Source organism: Lasioglossum baleicum, chromosome 2 (genome assembly GCF_051020765.1).
Source record: "Lasioglossum baleicum chromosome 2, iyLasBale1, whole genome shotgun sequence".
NCBI classification, from domain to species: Eukaryota; Metazoa; Arthropoda; class Insecta; order Hymenoptera; family Halictidae; genus Lasioglossum; species Lasioglossum baleicum.
The window spans coordinates 13,199,017-13,218,571 of NC_134930.1; the positions used below are offsets into that span (position 1 = coordinate 13,199,017).

At 36.6% G+C, this 19,555-nt stretch overlaps 1 protein-coding gene across 4 annotated transcripts in view; it reads right to left on the reverse strand.

The window, feature by feature from the left end:
- Snf4agamma (SNF4/AMP-activated protein kinase gamma subunit) overlaps nucleotides 1–19,555 on the reverse strand; it is a 180,690-nt gene that overhangs the window by 49,277 nt on the left and 111,858 nt on the right. For all 4 annotated transcript variants that reach the window (XM_076439741.1, XM_076439734.1, XM_076439726.1 and 1 more), the window contains one exon: nucleotides 12,291–12,424. In XM_076439741.1, coding sequence (XP_076295856.1) covers nucleotides 12,291–12,424 — 134 coding nt within the window. The remainder of the gene's footprint in view (nucleotides 1–12,290; nucleotides 12,425–19,555) is intronic.

The window sequence follows — 19,555 nt, forward strand, 5'->3', positions numbered from 1 at the left end:
AATCACTGTACGAATTAGCGGTCACATCGTGGACACGCGGATTTCCCTGGCAGAGTATTCGTGTCTAGCCGGGTCAAAGAGAAACGGAAAGACAGAGAGGGTGACGCGGATGGGGAATGAAAATTTTGAACCGATCCCCCCGGGCACATTGAATCGATACGCGGTAACCAGCAGTTCGAAAACAGGGGATGTACGAGGGTGGTCACGAGACAGGATGCTCGCGGATGATCGTGAAACGGCGAGCTTCGGTGGTGTTACGACGCGGAAACTACTTCCACGATGATCGGGGACGACACCAGCACGGTCGCCAGTAGCGAACTGGATCCGCTTGCGAGCCGGCGGGACTCGCGGCGACACGTTGTGCGGAATTCACGGCGCATCGGGTGTACGCGCACCGACACGCACGCACACTCCATCAAGACCACCCCGCTGCTGATGCAATTTTACGGGAGTTCTGTTCCCCGTTTCGATTTTTCCTTGGGTGAGCCACGTGTGTCACACGAGTCTTCGCTCGAGAATCCCACTGATTCTTCTGTCGTCTTTTTAATCAACCCACAGCTGTCCGATATATCGGCGAAAGGGATTTATCTGGGAGAAAACTGCCACAGTGAAAGGGCTGACGGGATTGCAAAAGACGCTGTTGAATCACCTTGTGGCAGAGTTCGGCATTAATCGATTAGAATTTTAACCGAGATTGATTGATTAGTGTGTACGATTGAAAAAGGTAATCATTGAGAAATGGACGATTGATTGAATCGATTGATGAAGTTAATCGTCAATCGTTAATTGAAAAAAGAAATCATATGATCAATTATTGAAGTTAATCGCCACACGGTCTATTCGTAAACTGTAATGAGGAGGGAGAGAGGGACAGAGAGCGGAGATGGAGAATTGACAGAAATATATCTCGACAAAAACTCTGTTTAGATTTTTTTCAGTATGCATACAGTTTTGATTCCGTATTTCATTTCGAAATTTCAGCAGTTAGTCATTAACCAATTATCCGACTGACGATTACAATTGAAAAGAATGTAATCGTTAACCGCAATGAACGACTAAAGTAGGAGTTTAATTGTTAATTGCGATTAACGATTGAAGTAGAAATTTATTCGTCACAATCGTTGATTAAATTTTTCCCCAACTTTGCCTTGTGGTAACCTTAACCCTTTGCACTCTGAATTATTTTTCTATTTTGTTGTCAACAAATCCCTAATATTTCAAGTTTTTTTGTGTTTGGTATTTGCTTCAAAGGACTGTTCCTGGACTGCTACTTATTTTCAACAATATTGTTTACTGATTATATTAAATATAGCGCTCGAACTATGTTGTTACTTATATTTGTTTTAACTAAAAAATAAGGCAATTAAATAAATAAAGGAAGATCCAAAAACACATATAAGAACCCGTTTTATTTACATTTCTCTTTCTCTAATGTCGAGTTAATGTAGGGTAAATGAGGAGGGGGAACCCAAGTGCCCATGGACAACCAACTGCTACCTGCTCTAAGAAAAATGATGTGTAGTTTCTCCAAATAGAATAAAGTAAGTGCTATGTGAAATATAAAATTAGTAACATGTACAGGGAAAGGTTGTTCAGAATGTTGAGTTTCATGACGTATTGAACCCTTAACACTCAGAGAAGGAGAGGGTTGCCAATAAAAGTTGCTGTACCATTATTCAAAATATTGTTTGCATTATCAAATATTTTGGTATCTAATCAATTACTTAACATTCATTTAAGTATTGTATGAGGTACTATATTAATTTCATATCCATAAAGTGAAGTCGGAAGAAATGTTTAATTTTGAGTTAACATAGCCCCTAGTGCAAAGGGTTAAATTTGTTTCTATTGAATAAATCGCTAAACATTTAAGTATCGTACGAATAATGAAAAAAATCATATAGAATGGAATTATTCTAGGTAGGAAGACATATTTAATTTTCGAGTTAGAGTAGCTCCGACTGCAAAGGGTTAAATTTAATCGAAGTCGGTGAGGCGTAACCTTCTCTGCATAATTACCACATCGTATAGTTTACTGTGTGTGTATCAAGTGGTTGCTAATGACCCTGAAGGGCTGATGCTACTTAAAAAGTCAAATGAAAAAGATAAACACTGCCACAGGCTGATATGTCGGCGCCACGCGTTTACGTTCAGATTAACGCTTCTCCGAGTGTCAAGTGGTTTTGTAAATGAAAACCTAATCAGTGTGTTGTACATAAATAAATAAAATTATATAAGAATTTCCAACTTCTAAAATAATTTCTTTCTTCAATTTTGTCCCATTTTTCACACTTGTCCACTGTGCGTCAAGGTCATACAATCGAGTGGCAGAACGTTGGGGTGGTTTTTCCTAACACGTTCCTCGTGATGCGATCTAAACGATGACGAACGCTTAGCATTTGTTTAAGCGGAACTTCAGGGTCAAACGTTCTAAAGAAAGTTCTGTGTTCTACTTGTTTGTTGCCTTCTTAACCCCTTGCCGTATCATTTTCATTACAGTTGCAGTAATCAAAACGACCTTGTACCGAAGAATGTCGTAGAAGAGAAAAGAAAATTTATATTTTTTGTATGGCCATATTTGTTTTAATGCTTGAACATTGATTACAAACCAATCAAATTTTATTCCATCTAAAAAGAAGGTGTAACATTCATATTTGGTAGACTTTGTTTAAAATCTTCATCACGAGTGTGATTCGTTAAAATACGCCAAGGGGTTAATCCATACTTCGTGATAGCGACACGTCGCAGTCGTAAAATCAAGTGGAAGAGCTGGAGAACGTAGAGGGTAGTTTTTCTGGTCTGGATTGGTAAACATGTTCCTCGTGATGCGATCTAAACGATGACGAACTCTTAGCATTTGTTTAGACGAAACTTCAGGGACAAACGTTCTATAAAGAAAGTTCTGTGTTCTACTTGTGTGTTGCCTTCTCAATCCATACTTCGTGATAGCGACACACGTCGTAGTCATAAAATCGAGTGGAAGTGCTGAGAACGTAGGGGGTGGTTTTTCTGGTCGGGATTGGTAAACATGTTCCTCGTGATGCGATCTGAAGGTCGGTGGACAATTAGCATGTTTTGCGCCTTGTTGACATTTGATTATCCTTTTAACACACACTTGGCAATAGCGACGCGACGGTTTACGATCATACATTCGACTGGCTGAAGTGGAGAACATTAGGGGTGGTTTTTTTCCCAGGCTTAACAAACACGTTCTTCGCAAGGCAATGTAAAGGATGACAAACAATTAGCATTCGTTCTAAACGTAACTTGAGAGGCACACGTTTTCATCCCTCCACTTATGATTCCTTTTTCAATTACCATAATGAAAACTACATTAAATGTAGAAAAGGAGAGTGAGTAAACGAACCCGGATAACGGCATATTGGTGAGATAATATTAGGTTGGCAACTAAATTCGCGACCTTTTGTTTCGTAATTCTTTTATTGTATCATTATAACCTCATTCAGTGACCATTCCTTTTGAACTGTATGTCATACTCGTATAAAATCTGTATATCGTCTATATAAATAAAAATGTATATGTTTGTTTGTTCATAATTTAAGATCTCCAAAACGGTTGAACATAGAAAGCTGGGGTTCGAGCCACTAGACGCAGCGTTTCTTCGGGAAGGTTTTAGGACAATCCGCATTCGAAAAAGTTCATTTGTTCAAAAGTTGTGACGTCATTAGTGACCAGAGACGACTTTTTCGCCCTATTATGGGCACGTTCCTGCTTATAACTTTTGACTGGTAGCACCAATATTCAATTTGAGGTACTCATTGGATTCGGCTCGCCGAGTTCTTTCAAATGACCACTGATCCGATTCTGTAGGTTGCATAGTTTAGGAGTTATAACACAAAAGTGTGCGTTTTTCTTAAACTTTTTGGTTTACCGACTTTTTAAACAGCTGTAGCTTTTCAACGGTAGGTTTTAGGAAAAATCTGAGATCACCTTAGCGATTGGAAATTTAATTCTCTACAACTTTCATATTTGACACCTTTTTCTCCGACGCGATGTAAGGGGTCATGCAAAAAACGATATAAACTCGAAAATCTTGATAGTTTTGCTTTAAGGTATTTTCGGCCGTAACTTTTGAACCGTTTGTCGGAAATAAGTTTTGGGGGCAAACAGGCTTACTTACTTAGCGTGCGAAAGTCTACAAAATGAGTCCAACAGTTTTACAGAAGTTAGAAGCAGAAATATGGTCAAAACGGTAAAATATGTGCAATAAAACACATTAGAAACGTGCGCATTCTCTTTTCTTTGTTTTCTATTTAACCAGACTGAGTCACAGCAACGCGTGGTCGGGTATATATAGTTAATACTCAATAAAATACTCGTGCTTAAAAAATATATATAAATGACTTTGTTTGAGAAAATGTGGAGGTCGCGAACACAGTTGCCAATCTAATACTAATTCAGTGACAGAACTTCTTTAATTCTCTCTAATGATCTCTTAATATAATTTTTGCGAACATACTTGTGACATTTTTTATTATTGGTAAACGTTTCAAGAAAAAAAATAGTTAAAGACAACAACGTTATGTTTTTCATATACATATTGTTCATTTTCAATGGAACTTTGGTGGCAAACTCTTTAAAAGAGGTTTAGGGTCTGCCGATCTACCGATCTTCTGTGGGTGGTTCGGCAATGGAAGTTTGAATTCAATGTCAATAGGTATCTAATAAATAAAGATACTTTGGTAACTTGAACGTAGTGATTTTTATGAAATCTTGAGGACGACAACAGCGTTGGAAAACTTCCTTTCGGATCTGCAAGGTGGGAACATCCCTTATACAAAGTATAAAACGTAGAACCTTCAACGCGAACAGATACCGCAAGCGGATATACTTTTACGAAGTAAATAAAGCAGTTGACTAACCATTAACCCTCATTCTCGTTTTACAAGCATAGAGTGACCAAACCAAACACAGTAAAGTCTTGATCTAAGAAAACCCTTCCACCGGTCCCATGAATATCACTGACACAGGTTTTATCGGCACAGTTTTCACCGACTCCAGATTTGATCGACAACGACTTTAGTCAACGGCAGTATTATTTGATATTGACATCGTTTAACAACAAATTAACCGATTGTATCTAACTTCTTATAGTGTAATAATTATGTGTATATTTACACAAAAGTAAAGGTGTCAGTTCAGAATGGTTAAAGAAAAAAATGTCAGCACTATCTTCCAAAACGATGTTACTATCGCATAATATTAGTCGAATTTGTCGACTGTCAAAGTGATTATCGGCCAAAATTATTGTCGGTCAAATCTTAAGTTGGTGAAATATTGTCGCTGAAAATATCGGTGTGAACCACTACTAATCCAATGACAAAACTTCCTTATTTTTCATTATTCTTTATGGGACTTCCACTAACTTATTCGTGGCACTTTTCTGATTCAACTTACACTAAACACGCAATATAATTTGAACTGTATTTAGTGATTTAATTGACCTCTATAACAAAATTCAATAAATAAAATTCAAACTTGTAGGAAAATTTTGAAAATTAAACATGTCAATATATGATTTCTCATCAATTAAAATTATTAAGGGATGAAAGAACATTCTATTTGATTTCTAAGATCCGCAGTCTGGCGATAAGTTGTCGGCGAGAGAAATAGTAGAACTACAGGATCTAAGAAACGGCACGGACCCGAGGTTTCTCTTACATCAAAGCTTCATTGTAGTGAGTAAAAAGGAAGTACCGGTCCCAATATTCAATCTCATACTGTACAAAATTGTCCCACGCTACTTGATTACTTGAAGTTGTTTAATGAAATCAAAGATAGGAATATGTGCGATAATAAACCAATTACCCCGGAACGATAAGAAAATAATCTAAATGATAAACGTTTAGAAATACGAATAACAATGATGAGGAAATGTCGGCACTCGCTGTCTGTGGTGAACAGAACCAGGAAATTTGAAAGAAATTGATGTTTTCCACGCGCGATAAGAGAAAATTACCATTTACGTTTTATCGCGGGTCGTTGCATAGATTGGCTCAGCCCGTTCAAAGGCCGATTCTCGTGCACGATCGAATATTGATTATCTAAGCATCGGCGGGCTGCGTTTCTGCCTGTCTCCGCGTTTAGTGATTGAAGTGCGAACAATCACCTGCATTTTACGCTCGGGCTGGTCTGTGTCTCTCCTGGCCGCGAGGTAACGCTCGTTCGCTCGCGTTTACATAACGTTACCTCGCGGTATCCTCTCGCGCGTTTTGTAGCCGAGGCTGGCTAAATGTTTGAAAGGAACGTCGCGGGAACAGGTTTTATCACAGAGAATTGTACAAACCACGGAATACGCGACGCGCGCAACAGATAAAGCTACGAGACCGGCGACCGTTCCATGAATCGATCGAGACCGACAATGAGTCACGTTCGTCGGTACCTCGAGCTTTGCATGATTTTACGAGTACGAGGCACACTCAAGAAGAAAGACAAGATAATTACATTGTCGAAACACGTCGGCAATTAGCGGAGACACTTTCCTCCTGACCAGACCTGGGCAAATTTTATTCGAAACGAAGATAAGAAATCACCTCTCTAGACAGCGGATCTTTGTGCAAAGTAAAAATACTTTGCATCGATTCATTTCACCCCTTACTAGTCTTTTTACCTTGAAAACAACATGAGAATGTTCTTCGATTTTTTATATTTTTCACCGGTTCATATTTCAACCAATTCATTTCTTCGTAAATGCATAAACGTTCGCAGTCCAGGAACCACTATTTGAAATCATTTATTCCGCGCAGTTATTTCCCGTACTGCCACTTGAAAACAAAAACATTTATATGCAATATTAGCGATTTCTATATTTTTTTAAATTGGAGTTTGTCGAAAGAAATAATCCTGAATACAATATGCAACGAAGGTTGTCAGTATAAACCAGAAATAACTATTTGAAATCATTTGTTCCACACCGTTGTTTCCAGTATCGTGTTATCCGAAAATAAAAATATTTCTTCAATATTTTTTTATTTGCAGTTTGTCGAAAGAAATAATTTTCAATGTGATATGCAACACAAACGGCGTCAATATAAACCAGAAATAACTAATTGAAATCATTTGTACCGTCCCGTTATTTCCAGTATTGTTATTTGAAAATTAAAATATTTTTCAATATTTTTTTTATTTGCAGTTTGTCGAAAGAAATAATTCTCAATGTAATATGCAACAAACGGTATCAGTATAAACCAGACATAACTATTGGAAATCATTTAGTCCGCCCCGTTATTCCCAGTATTGTTATTTGAAAATAAAAATATTTTTTAATATTTTTTTTATTTGCAGTTTGTCGAAAGAAATAATTCTCAGTGTAATATGCAACAAACGGTGTCAATATAAACCAGAGACTCAAACCTGATAATCGCCCGATATAATTTTGGAGAATAATTTCCAATTATCTGTAATCATTATATATAGTTGTAAACTAAAATGTTATTTGAAGTAATATTTCATGTAATGCATAGAAATCATGATTATAAAATAAATATAACGAATAATAAATATAATGAAATAAATTATAAAATAAAATACAATATGATATACTTGAAATATTTCAAATACTGATATTTCAGTCCAGGTATGATGTACGGAATGTTCTTGCGGTTTCTCTCGAGAAGAAAGCATAGAGCGCGACTCGGGGAAAATTCTTAGATGGTTTCAGAGCAGAATGGTGAATGAGGATTTTATGGTCGGCGAAATTGCATTCTTGGATCTTCGTCAAGAATGCACAGCGGAGCGATCGTGTAACAGACAGTGGACGTGTACTTACACGCAACAAGTTGAAGAAAAAATATTAGTGCAAAATATGAAATGTAAACATGTTCCACTTTGCTTTATCCATTCGCGACGGACATTGAACTTGTATCTGCAGACAAGTCGCCACCGATTATTATTTATTACTGGACTGCGAATGTTCATGCAACTTACAATTTCTCTAGGCAAATTCTGAAATAGTATAAACAAATAATATTTGATTTTCAGTGCTAGTACGCTTTGTAAATCTGAAATAAATAAAAATCACACTAAATTCTGTGAAATTTTATATTATATACTATTTCTTACCCGCCGAAAACAATAGTTATACAGTCAAACTATAATAAAGTACTTTTTATATTATAAAATTAGCGACACATTTAAAAAATATTAAATACCTCAAAAGACATCAACAAACAAAAATTGTCGTTTTACAATGCGAAATCGATTTTTGATCTCCATCTTTTTAATTCCATCTTTCATTCTCGGTTCCTCCTACTCACGTCTATACACGAAAAACATATATTTGCAGGCTTATCAGTTCTTATCGCTCGAACAACCGCAGATGAACGACTGCAACTGATAAAAAATAACATCGCTGCATTCTGCAATGTACCATGGGAACGCGCCTAAAGGCCATCTGCCTTGTCACGAGATTATTGCTCGTAGACACTCCAATGTAATTTCGTTTTTTTGGTTCGCGCGAGACTGACTGACACAATTAATCCATTCATTCGTCGGAGATAACAAGCCCGAGGGCCTGACATCTCTCTGTTATGCTACTTTTTATCGGATATTTCTCTTCCTTTCCATATAACGAGATAAAAACGAATGAAACACTATTCGACACTTCAGAAATATGGAAATAAATTAATATTTGCGATTGCGAATCTGGCATAGGACATCAGCATCTCTGGTACGCTAAACATACACAGAAGAAAAAGAATGTTATCCGTATGAATGTAACTAAATCGAATTTAGAAACGTCAAACCGGTGAGGTCATTGGTATTCTTCCAAAACGTGTCGAACCATATTCGTTCTTCAATCTGCACCAGATTAAAGTGGACGTTACACTCCTGTCACTATCAGATCTGCTCTACGAACACGTGCAGGTTGCGTAAATCGACACACGTGTTTCGCACGATTGCAAGCTGCCAGAAATAAATTCGAGGATTTTCAAAAATGACGAACTCGACGCTACGTAATTAGTAGTACACACAACTCGCAAAAATGAGATTTTTCACCAACAAATTAGTGGGAACAGCGGAATAAGAGTTTTTGGTAAAATCGTAATCGGAACTGTGTTACCAAAATATCAATGAAACACAAAATAACGGAAAATAGATAACACTGTATGTTCACAAATTAATGTTTCAGAATACCATTGAGTAAAGACTGGAATCAATTTCATATTCAATCGTTACCTACTATTCAGTATAAAAATATTCATTACGAAGCTGTCTAATATTCATTATAAAAATCCCAAAAAGTTCAACAAAATTTGTAATGCCCGCTTCGAGGAGACTCGAATGATATTGTAAATTCCTGACTTATCATACGTAAGCAATTTCACATTATCGACGGTTGGTGGTTGTCAAGGTAACCATTCATTGATAATATAGAAAGCTTGTTTTATCGACTGCGGCGTGTTTACCGACTGTCGGTACGGCGAACACAGTCGCTCCGCATAATTGGCGAAAGAAAGGTAATTAAAATGCGCCTTATCAGCGTGAGCCTTTGTTAACTGGCTGTATAGGACGAGATGCGCCGAGAGAAAGAGTGACCCCGACCTAGTTCACGATACGATAGAAACAACTATAGAAAAAGGGAGTCTCTACTCTTCTAGAGATCTCTCCGTGAACTTGTCTTCTTTACATTTCGAGCTTTCATCGTGACCCAGATTGTCCGTCTCGCTTTTCGACGAATCGATATTTACAGACTATGCATACATGTAGTAAATCGTTCGGAGGACTACGTGCCGAGGCGAATAAACTTATGGGAACTGCGACTAAAGCTGTATCGTTGCACTCGTCTCGTTACCGATCTAAGTAAGAGTGTTCCAGAGGAAACAATAATTAATCGCGAGTGTGCAACGCAGGATAATGGGCCGGGTCTTGCACAATAAGTGCACCAGTATCACGGCTGAACTACGCAATAATTTACGAAAAATTTGTCGCACCAAGAACTTGAGGTCACGAGGAAAGGAGTGAAAGAGACCCTCCACTCCGAGTTGAAATCCTTATTTAATGTCAACCTTCAGTATATAAGCTACTCGATCAATATGTATAAGCCCTGACGGCTAGATTTCATAATGTTGCATTGAAATTTCCAACCCGAAATCTCTGTTGCCTCCCAGTTCGGTCGCTGACCCGCTCGATCGAGTAAACGACGTTAGTAATTTCTGGACTCCATCATACAGCTATAATTACTCGAATTAATATTCGGACGCTCTAAAAAAGTCGACAACTACTTTCATATTGTACTACACGATTTTAACTTTTTTTGGAAGCTGGAGCAATTAGTTTGCTACAGGATGTGAAAAAAATTTTTTTCATAAATAGCAATTTATCAGAATTGTAGGAAAAATACTAAAAGTTGCATTTTACAACATTTTTATGCGGGCCTATATTGAAAATTTAAAAAGTTTTGTCGATCTGTATCAATTAAACATATTCTGAAAATTTCGTCAAAATCGGTCGACGTTGCAATGAGCTACAAACGTTGAAAGATGGTAAAAATTGCAGATTTTCACGATTCTCTAACGGCAATAAATCTGAGGATTCTTACATCTTTTAATGCCTGTCGTTTTTTCCCGAATTTCCCAGTGCATATAATTGACACGCGATCGACAAAACATATTTTTCAAATTTTCAATACAGGCCCGCATAAAAAAGTTTTAAAATGCAACTTTTAGTATTTTATCTACAATTCCGACCAATTGCGATGTTTGAAAAAATTTCGTTTCGCATCGTGTAGTAAACTAATTGCTCTGGCTTCCCAAAAAAGTTCACATCGTATAGTACAATATTAAAAAAGTTGTCTTTTTTAGACCGTCCGAATATTAATTCGAGTAACGGTACATACAATCTGCGGATTTTGTGTAACTGAAACCCGATAGGAGCCTTAATGGATCATCCTGCTTGGTTCTAGCCTCTGCAAAGTGGCTCATAAAGGTTTCTAATTGCTCAAACATCCGCAGACTACTACCTCTACCTATGGTCTATTTTCTCAACATACGAGGTGTGTTCTAAAAGTAACGGGAATTTTGTAATTTCGCGGATTCTATTAGTCCGATTCAAGTCATTTCTTTTTTGTAGTGTTGGTAAACATGTCTGAGAAGTATCTGGTTGTCGTATTCGATGTTTAGTCTATTGTCAGCTTTTGAGGAGGTTACATGTGTTTATGTGTATCGGATATATATTGTTTTATAAAAATTACCAGACTAAAATTTCTTTTTGATGTCCCCCATCACAATGTAAACATTAACCGTAACACTCACAAGTAACATGTAAGATATATTTGATGTAAACCATGTGGTCGCTAATGACCTAGGCCTAATGGCCTAATTACCTTCTTTTAATGTGACCACATTACAATAAACCATAAATAAATAAATAAATAAGACTGTAATTTTAAGACGTGCTCGAATAAAGAAATTTATTGAATAATTTCTAACGCGGAAGCATCTTTATAATTTCAATAATTAAAAAATAAACAATATGAAAGCGGTCATTTGACCGGTCGCGGTACGGTTAGTGTTAAGCATAGGCAAGATTAAAAGCGCAAAGATCGAGTTCCAGAAGTGTTTCAGGAATTGGAAGAAGCCCTGGCAGAAGTGTGTAATATCTAGTAGAGACTATTTTGAAGGGAAGAATATTTACGTACACGAATAAATAAAATTTTTGTCCGAAAAATGAAAATTCCCGTTATGTTCTGAACAAATCTCGTGCTTTAGACAAGCTTTTAACACGTAAATGTGTTGCTTTGGCATCCTTAAGATGGAAATTGATAGTAGATCTGTATCCGACAGCTAAGCTGGACTGGCTCAAGTTCATTCTTTCAAAACTGAGTTACGTTATCTTATTGTGACGTAACACATACACGATTGCTGAACTGCGAAACTGTCTGCAAAATAATAGTTCCCAACGTCGATCGCCAGAAACAGCAACCAGATAAAAAGGTTTCTTGTACATAACTTATATATATATATATGTATATATATATATAGACAATCGAATTTCAGCTACTCGTCTCGTTCTCTTTTCGAACAATCGAAGATGTTTAAAGCTCTAGTTTCGATGATAAATGTATATATAAAGGGTAACGTTTTCTAGAAGTCGTAACACAAACAACGTGTCCTTGAATCTGAGAGATCTGGGAACGATCAATGGAGGCGTTAAAATTAGCAGTGAAAATAAAGATATTTCCCCAGGATATTCATCAAAGGATCGTCAACATCAATGGCACTGGAAATCGCTTCGGAACTAATTAAAGTTTGAGTAACAGCTCGACTTACCCCTCTCGCGTCCCTGAAGAGTATGGCAGCGTGAACAGGATCTAGACAGGCGTCGGAGGCTCGATGAGGTATCGCGGGAGTGCCCAGGGAGAACCTTCTTGCACCAGGATCCAGAGAACTCCTCCTGATCGCTCCTGTAATTCATCCATTATCTTCGTTAAACTGAAATTGCAAGTAGATCAAGACCCGGAACCGAGTGTCTGATGAATCGCGATCAAAGCACGAACAGAAAATCTGAAGATAAATTAGCTCTGCAGAAGTCGGATTGATCAAGATCATGACGCAAAGAGCATAGCAGATATGTTTTTGCGTACATCGAAACTTTGTTTAACCTGTCTACGTTTGATTCATAAAAATACCAGAACAATTTTTAAATGTTATTTCCGATTCATCGAAACTATTTGATGAATTAATATAATGATTAAGATAATAAAAATGTTAAAAAATTGTGTTTGAGAGAAAACGATCCGCAGTGTAATTAATTATTAATAACGCACATCCTGCTACAGCAAGGTAATGTTAGTTTAATCGTTAAAATAATGGTAAAAAAAATATACTAATTTTGTACACCGCTGTTGTTAACATTAAATCTACCACTACCGGTCAAATGACCGGTTTTATATTTTTCATCTTATAATTATTGAAATTATGATGTTGCTTACATGAAAATTTATTGTAGGGTAACTGCACCAGTGAATGAACATTTAAGGAATTGTTCAGGAAGATATTTTATTTAAAAAAAAAAATGTGAATCAAAGGACTCTCATATATGCCAAACGGCTCCCTATACTTCATTTGTCAAAAATAAATGAACACAAATAAAGTGAAATTGTTATTATTTTTCTTTATGAAACGTTAAATAAAAAATATAAAAAATACCAGTCAATGAACACTATATTCTAGTACCAATATATTCTTACTATATTCTTTCTATTGTACCAATAGGAATACAGCTACGAAAAAGAGTCATATATTCAATTGGCCCAAGAGTCATTATCGCTAGTATGCCGTGCGGCTTAAAATTTGTTGAAATATACAAAAGCGTTCATTTACTGGTGCCCGTTTACTCACTGGTGCAGTTACCCTATACATTTCTTTATCCAAGCACATATTGTAATAAAAATTGCACAAAATCTAAATAAATAGAGCCTTGTTATTTTCGTGAGGTAGAACGTTTTAATCGATTTTAGTGCTCGGTAAGTTTAGTGTTAACGATTGTGAAAAATTATCCCAATTTATCCATTTTCATCGAACTGGTTCTCACAATGCAAAGTATTTGTGGAATTCAGAGGGCTGTGGATTATCGAATTCGATAGCCAAAAATATCGGGACGCCGCCGTTCGATTTGAATCGCGATTGGTCGAGAGGTCGAGCCAATGAATTCTTTTTGTTTCTGCGTGGCGAACACGTACGTACGCGCGCAGTTCGGCCGTAATCGTTAGGATTAAGCCAAACGGAGTTACAGTGGTGACCTTAACTCGTTACAATTTAACACAATTTATGAGCAGACGTGCACAATCTTCCGCGGGGTTACGTAAAACGTGACTCGTTATTTACATTTCAATTGCGTCCACGTTCGAACGTGTCCCGAGTTCGCGTCTGACTCACGCTTTTTCCTTGGGTTTTTCGCACGCAAGGATCGCGCGCCACAACGAAACAGAAATATCATTTACCCTTTTTCCCTTACGCAACGAACTTGTGCGCGCTGACAAACGCTTATCATTCCGCAATAGAGCCGTAAACCGAATCCGTGAAACACAATGGGATCCAACCTCCGAGCACAGCACGTTTGTAACGAAAAACTCGTTGACAGAGATAAAATAACAAACGGCGTGTGATCGGATACGTGGGGAATCGGGGGAAAAAATAATACACGAACGAAACTTTACCGAATCATTTCTTTGGCGAGAAGACAGAACGAAAACACGATTCTACGCACGTGAGACAATATTTGTCCATTTTTCTTCGCTTTCCTTATGTAATATCACAGCTCCGTCAATCGCGATCGAGCAGATACGACAATGTTTATCTTTCGAGTCGACTGAAAACATGATAACAAGAAAACTTCATGGGTTTCCGAATATGTACAAACGTGAAGCGTTGCATTCTCCTCGTAAAAGCTTTTACAAGTATGTATACTATATTTATCCTTTCACGGTTATTGTATTGGGTTGGCAAATAAGTTCGTTCGGTTTTTGTGATTTATTCCACTCTAAAAAACCGATTGAACTTATTTGCCAACCCAATAATTACTAGACTGTGGATTTCATGCATTTACGAGAAAAATGAGTAGGTGAGACTTGAAACAGTGTAAAGATTAAAAGAATTTATGTACGTCAATATGTTATTTTCAACTGATTCGTGTGATTGAGAAAAGATACAGATTCTTATGGGATTTCTGATCCTTGCAATTGCACGCAGACTATTTTCATTTTGCATTAAAATCCGCAGTCTAGTAACTACAAGAATGTATCGAAACTTTTTGAATGAACTTCTTGCACGAAATTTGAATAAATGCAGTCTCATCGTTATTACCAAGCAATCTACAGTAAAGCCTTGATCTAAGAAAGAAAACGAAATAGTAGAATCACAGGACACTCGCCTGATGGCGAGAGTAAGATTTGGAAATATAGAAGAAGGGAATAAATATTGGAGAAAGGAGGAAGAGAGAATGTGCATCTGATATGCGAGAGACACCTGGGGAAACTAAAGCATCTGGCAGAAGACTGTGAAGGTGTAGAGAGAATAAACATAAGTATAGGAAATATAGTACAAGATAAAAGAGTGAGAGGAACAGTAGACTGGCTCAGGAGTGTATCGAGAAAATAAAATATATAAACAAAACTTTAAAAAAAACACGCTTATATTAAAATGCACCAAAAAGAAGGAAATAATTTTTGTCCTGGTCCTCCATAAAATACCGAATCCAGTTACATGATTAATAATATTTTTTCCCAAAATTTTAAGCAATCAGTTCAAAATTTCTTCTGTTACAAAATTAGTGTCGAAATAGATAGAAAAATTTAATATAAATTTAAATAAAATCATGACATTAGTGACGATAAAAATATAAGCGTGGAGCACCCACGAAGATAAATACTACTACTACTAGTAGAATCACAGGATCTAAGAAACAGTACGGACCCGAGGATTTTTCTTAGATCGAGACTTCACTGTATATCAATCTAGTTTAGTGCTCGGTAGTTCTGGTGGTGGGAAAAATTCGACATGAAACTCAAGGGTTAAACGAGCCTGACATTTGAGGTGCGAATAACTGTTTATTCGAACAACAATTGTCCCGGTTATTTGTCGCTCAACGAATCAATCGATCAAACGTGCTGCGAAATGAAATCAGATTTATCTAACTGTGGCCCGTATTTCTGATAAATGACAGGCAGTGTTGTGCCAATTGTTCTGCGAGGAAATATGGAATTCCGCTGAATATTTATTTCCATCCGACACTTTACACGCTCAACAGGACCTCCAGAGGTATGCGATAACAGCGTCGGAATTTTGATCCTTCGGCATCGCACGCGGAACGTGCTCGCACTCCGGAATGTACGTGTTCTGCAAAATAAACCTTTCCTCCTCCCCCGTGAAACAGTCGGATGTTCGCCGAAAGTGACACGAAATCGGAATACGTTTCCGATCGAAACCGCGATTGACCTACTCTATATCCGTCTGTTTTCCGAAACAAGCGGAAAATTGAATCATGTTATTTCATAGGCGGTAACGATTGTTCGACGACACCGACGCGCGACGCGGAATTCATATTGTAGCTTCACCCACGCTATTGTTTTGAAGTTCATTCCCAGGCTACAATAAACCGGGCGAGATTCCTCCCACGCATCCACTATAACTTCCATTCGAGCATCGACTGGAACAGGTACGAATATTAATAGAACGTTACTTCGATTTTACAATACCAAAATTCAATACTATCGTTCTACGTTTGGACTGGTCAGTCTCTCCTCCCAGACATCGATTACGCGTTTTCGGTTGATGATCAACCTGTATAAATATTTACAGTGTGTGAATCACACTTGATAATGATTTTCTGTCCAAATGCTTCTTGAATTGTTTAACATATTCGCACCAGAGTTGGGCAAAAATTTTATTTAAATAAAAACTTTTGTCCAACTCTGATTCGCACCCAATCACGCATATGTTAGGTTGCTGCATACGAAATGCTAAAAATGTTCAAACGTGTTCAAATGTTTTAAATAAATTTACGGATGTGCAGTGAAATAAAGTGAAATAAAAATGCTATCAAACAATAAATGCCAGAAATGCTTTAAATTCTCCGTTCCTACTTTTGCTTGTCTTCAGAAACTTCCAATCGTAAATTAAAACAGCGGTTTTACTACAAGCTGTAGTAATGATATCATAACAGCTGTTCATTCTATTCCCGTAACGCACGTAATTATATGTATATAGCATGCGGAACCGCAGACATTTAAAACAAACATGTGTCCGCGAAGTATATGATCAAAATATCAGCGTAACCTATACGACAATATTTCGCTGCTCCGGAAGTATAACGCCACAACTGCAAAAATTGAAATTTTACAGGATAAGCGAAAGGAAAATATGTAATTCCAATTTGTCTTAATAAAATCGCCTATAGATTCGGTTTAATTCTTCTATGAGAGTAGTTTGTAGATATTGTGGGTTATTATTGCAACTTTTAAGTTATTTCAATTTATAAAATAATAAATACCAGCCTCACAGTAACCAGTACCATGTAAATAGGTCATTGTTCTTCTGAAAATGCGTCATTATATAATACTTCCGGAGCAGCGATTTTATATTTACATTATTTTTGAGAAACAAAGGTGACCTGCAGTTTTTTTTAAATGGAATGGTGTATGTTTTAGCGAGGTACACAGTAGGTGTATACAAAAAGTATTCCTGCACCTTTTAAAGACGAATAACTTTTTCACAAAATTGGACCCAACAATTTGAGTATTTTTGAGACCCTGGAAGGATTAGTTTACCACAGCTAATGTGTAAATTATTTTTTTTTGTTATTGGTTGCAACTGCGAAGGAAAGAGTAAAGGTTCTTATTTTTAGATTTTTTATTTGTGCCTGTAATGAAAATTTAAAACATCTATTTTATAAATCTAAGTGAGCTATATACATGTACACAGTTTCATTGAAATCGGTTGACGCATAAAAATGCTATGGGCATTGTAAAACGTAAAGATCTACGAATTTAGAGTTTGCGATGCAATTAAATCGCAGATTGTTACAATCTTTACCATTTTTAATCAATTATATCTAATAACAATTTTGATCGATCTCAATGAAACTTTGTACATTTATATAACTTACTTAGGCCTACCAAAGGCACCTAGATTTTCATTACAAGCACAGGAAAAATTTTTAACAAACGTGAACTTTTTCCTTCGCAATTGCGACCAATAACAATTTAAAAAAGAATTAATTACACATTAGCTAGTAAACTAATCCGGCTAACGTCTCAAAAAATCTGAAGCTGTTGTAAAAGGTGTACGAATACTTTGTACTGTATATGTAAAGCGAGTAACTCATACATATTTAATACAATAACTCACAAGGGCATACAAAGGCAGACATAAAAAAAATATGTATTTGTTATGTTTACTATAGTATGCTCTGATTACAAATTAATATGACTTTCATTAGCAAGAATGCATTTCTAAGCTCTGCTGATGGTACCTTCAGATAATATTGCACTGAATATGGATGCACATGCATTTTTTTTATCTTGGCGGTGTAGTATATCTTTAACACTAAACCTACCGAGCACTAAAAGCGATTAAAATGTCTTAGCTTTACAAAAATTACAAGGCTCTATTTATTTAGAATCTGTGCAATTTTTATTACAATATCTGCCTAAGTAAAAAAATCTATTGAATCAATTTTCATATAACCAGCTTCATAGTTTCAATAATTGCGAAATGAAAAATATGGAACCGTTCATTTGATCGGCAGTGGTAGGTTTAGTGTTAACACTGCTGACCATCGAAAGTGACTGATGTGTGTATAGTATTATAAAAATAACAAGATTAAATTTATTTATATTTTGTGCAATTTTTACTAGAATATAACTGGAGTCAGGAAATATATTCAATAAATTCCCATGAAAACACCTTTACAATTTCAATAATTGTCAAACAAAAAATCTGAAATGGGTCAATCGATCCCTCGTGGTAGGTTTACAGTTTAGTGTTAACACTTAACAAATCCAAAACATAGAAAAGTGAAACATAGAAAACACCTTATAGAAGTGGGAAGATTGAATTTATAATATTTAAACTTTGTACGGCTTTCATTATAATATATGCTTAAATAAAGATGTCAATTCAGTCATTTCCTATGAAAGCGTTTTTATAATTCCAATAACTAATTTACAGAGAAAACCGGTCAATGTGACCGTGGAATTTTAACTTGAGAATTAAACATTTCTTCCGGCATAGAATAATTCCATTGTATGTATATGATATCTTTCATTTTACGGACATGAAATTGATATAATATCTCATTCAATACTGAAATGTGTAGTAATTGATTAGATACTAACATATTTAATAATGTAAACAATATTGTGGTGACTGAGTCACCACTCGACTGCTAAGGGTTAATATGGCCGCGTAACAAAAATTCATGGGCGACGAATCGGGGGATCTTGAAGGTCATTTACGAAGTAAACAAACATGACGAGGGAAGAAACGCAACGAGACGTCGTCGTCGATGCGTCGCCCGGAAAACATCAATATAAATTACGGACCACAAAAGTGGTTGGCGAAGCGCAAAATCGAAAGACGACGTGTTTTTCTAGCGACGAAGGTCACCGGCTCACGTTTTACATATAAAACTCTCGCTTTCTCAGCTCGAAATGTTAACGCGATACTCCAGCTTATCGTCGGTATTTATTTCACTGCTGCATTCCCGTCGACGTTATCACTGTCCGTCGACGGCCACACTGACAACGCGTTTTCGTCAACGACGAGCCCCGTAGATACGAATATCTTGCACGATAAATAATACACAGCCGACCGAATCTGATCGAAATTTTTTAGGACGCGAGACGTCAAATTGCTGAAAACAAGACGGCCAAAGTGTGAACAGAACGAAAACAAAAATGGTTATCTGAACGCAACATTTTTAACACGTATCCGCTCGTCAGACTAGTTATTTGCAAATCTGCATTATCACTGAACTACCGATCTTTACACGAATTATCATTTTGGTACATTATTTAAGAAATAGTGGAAATATC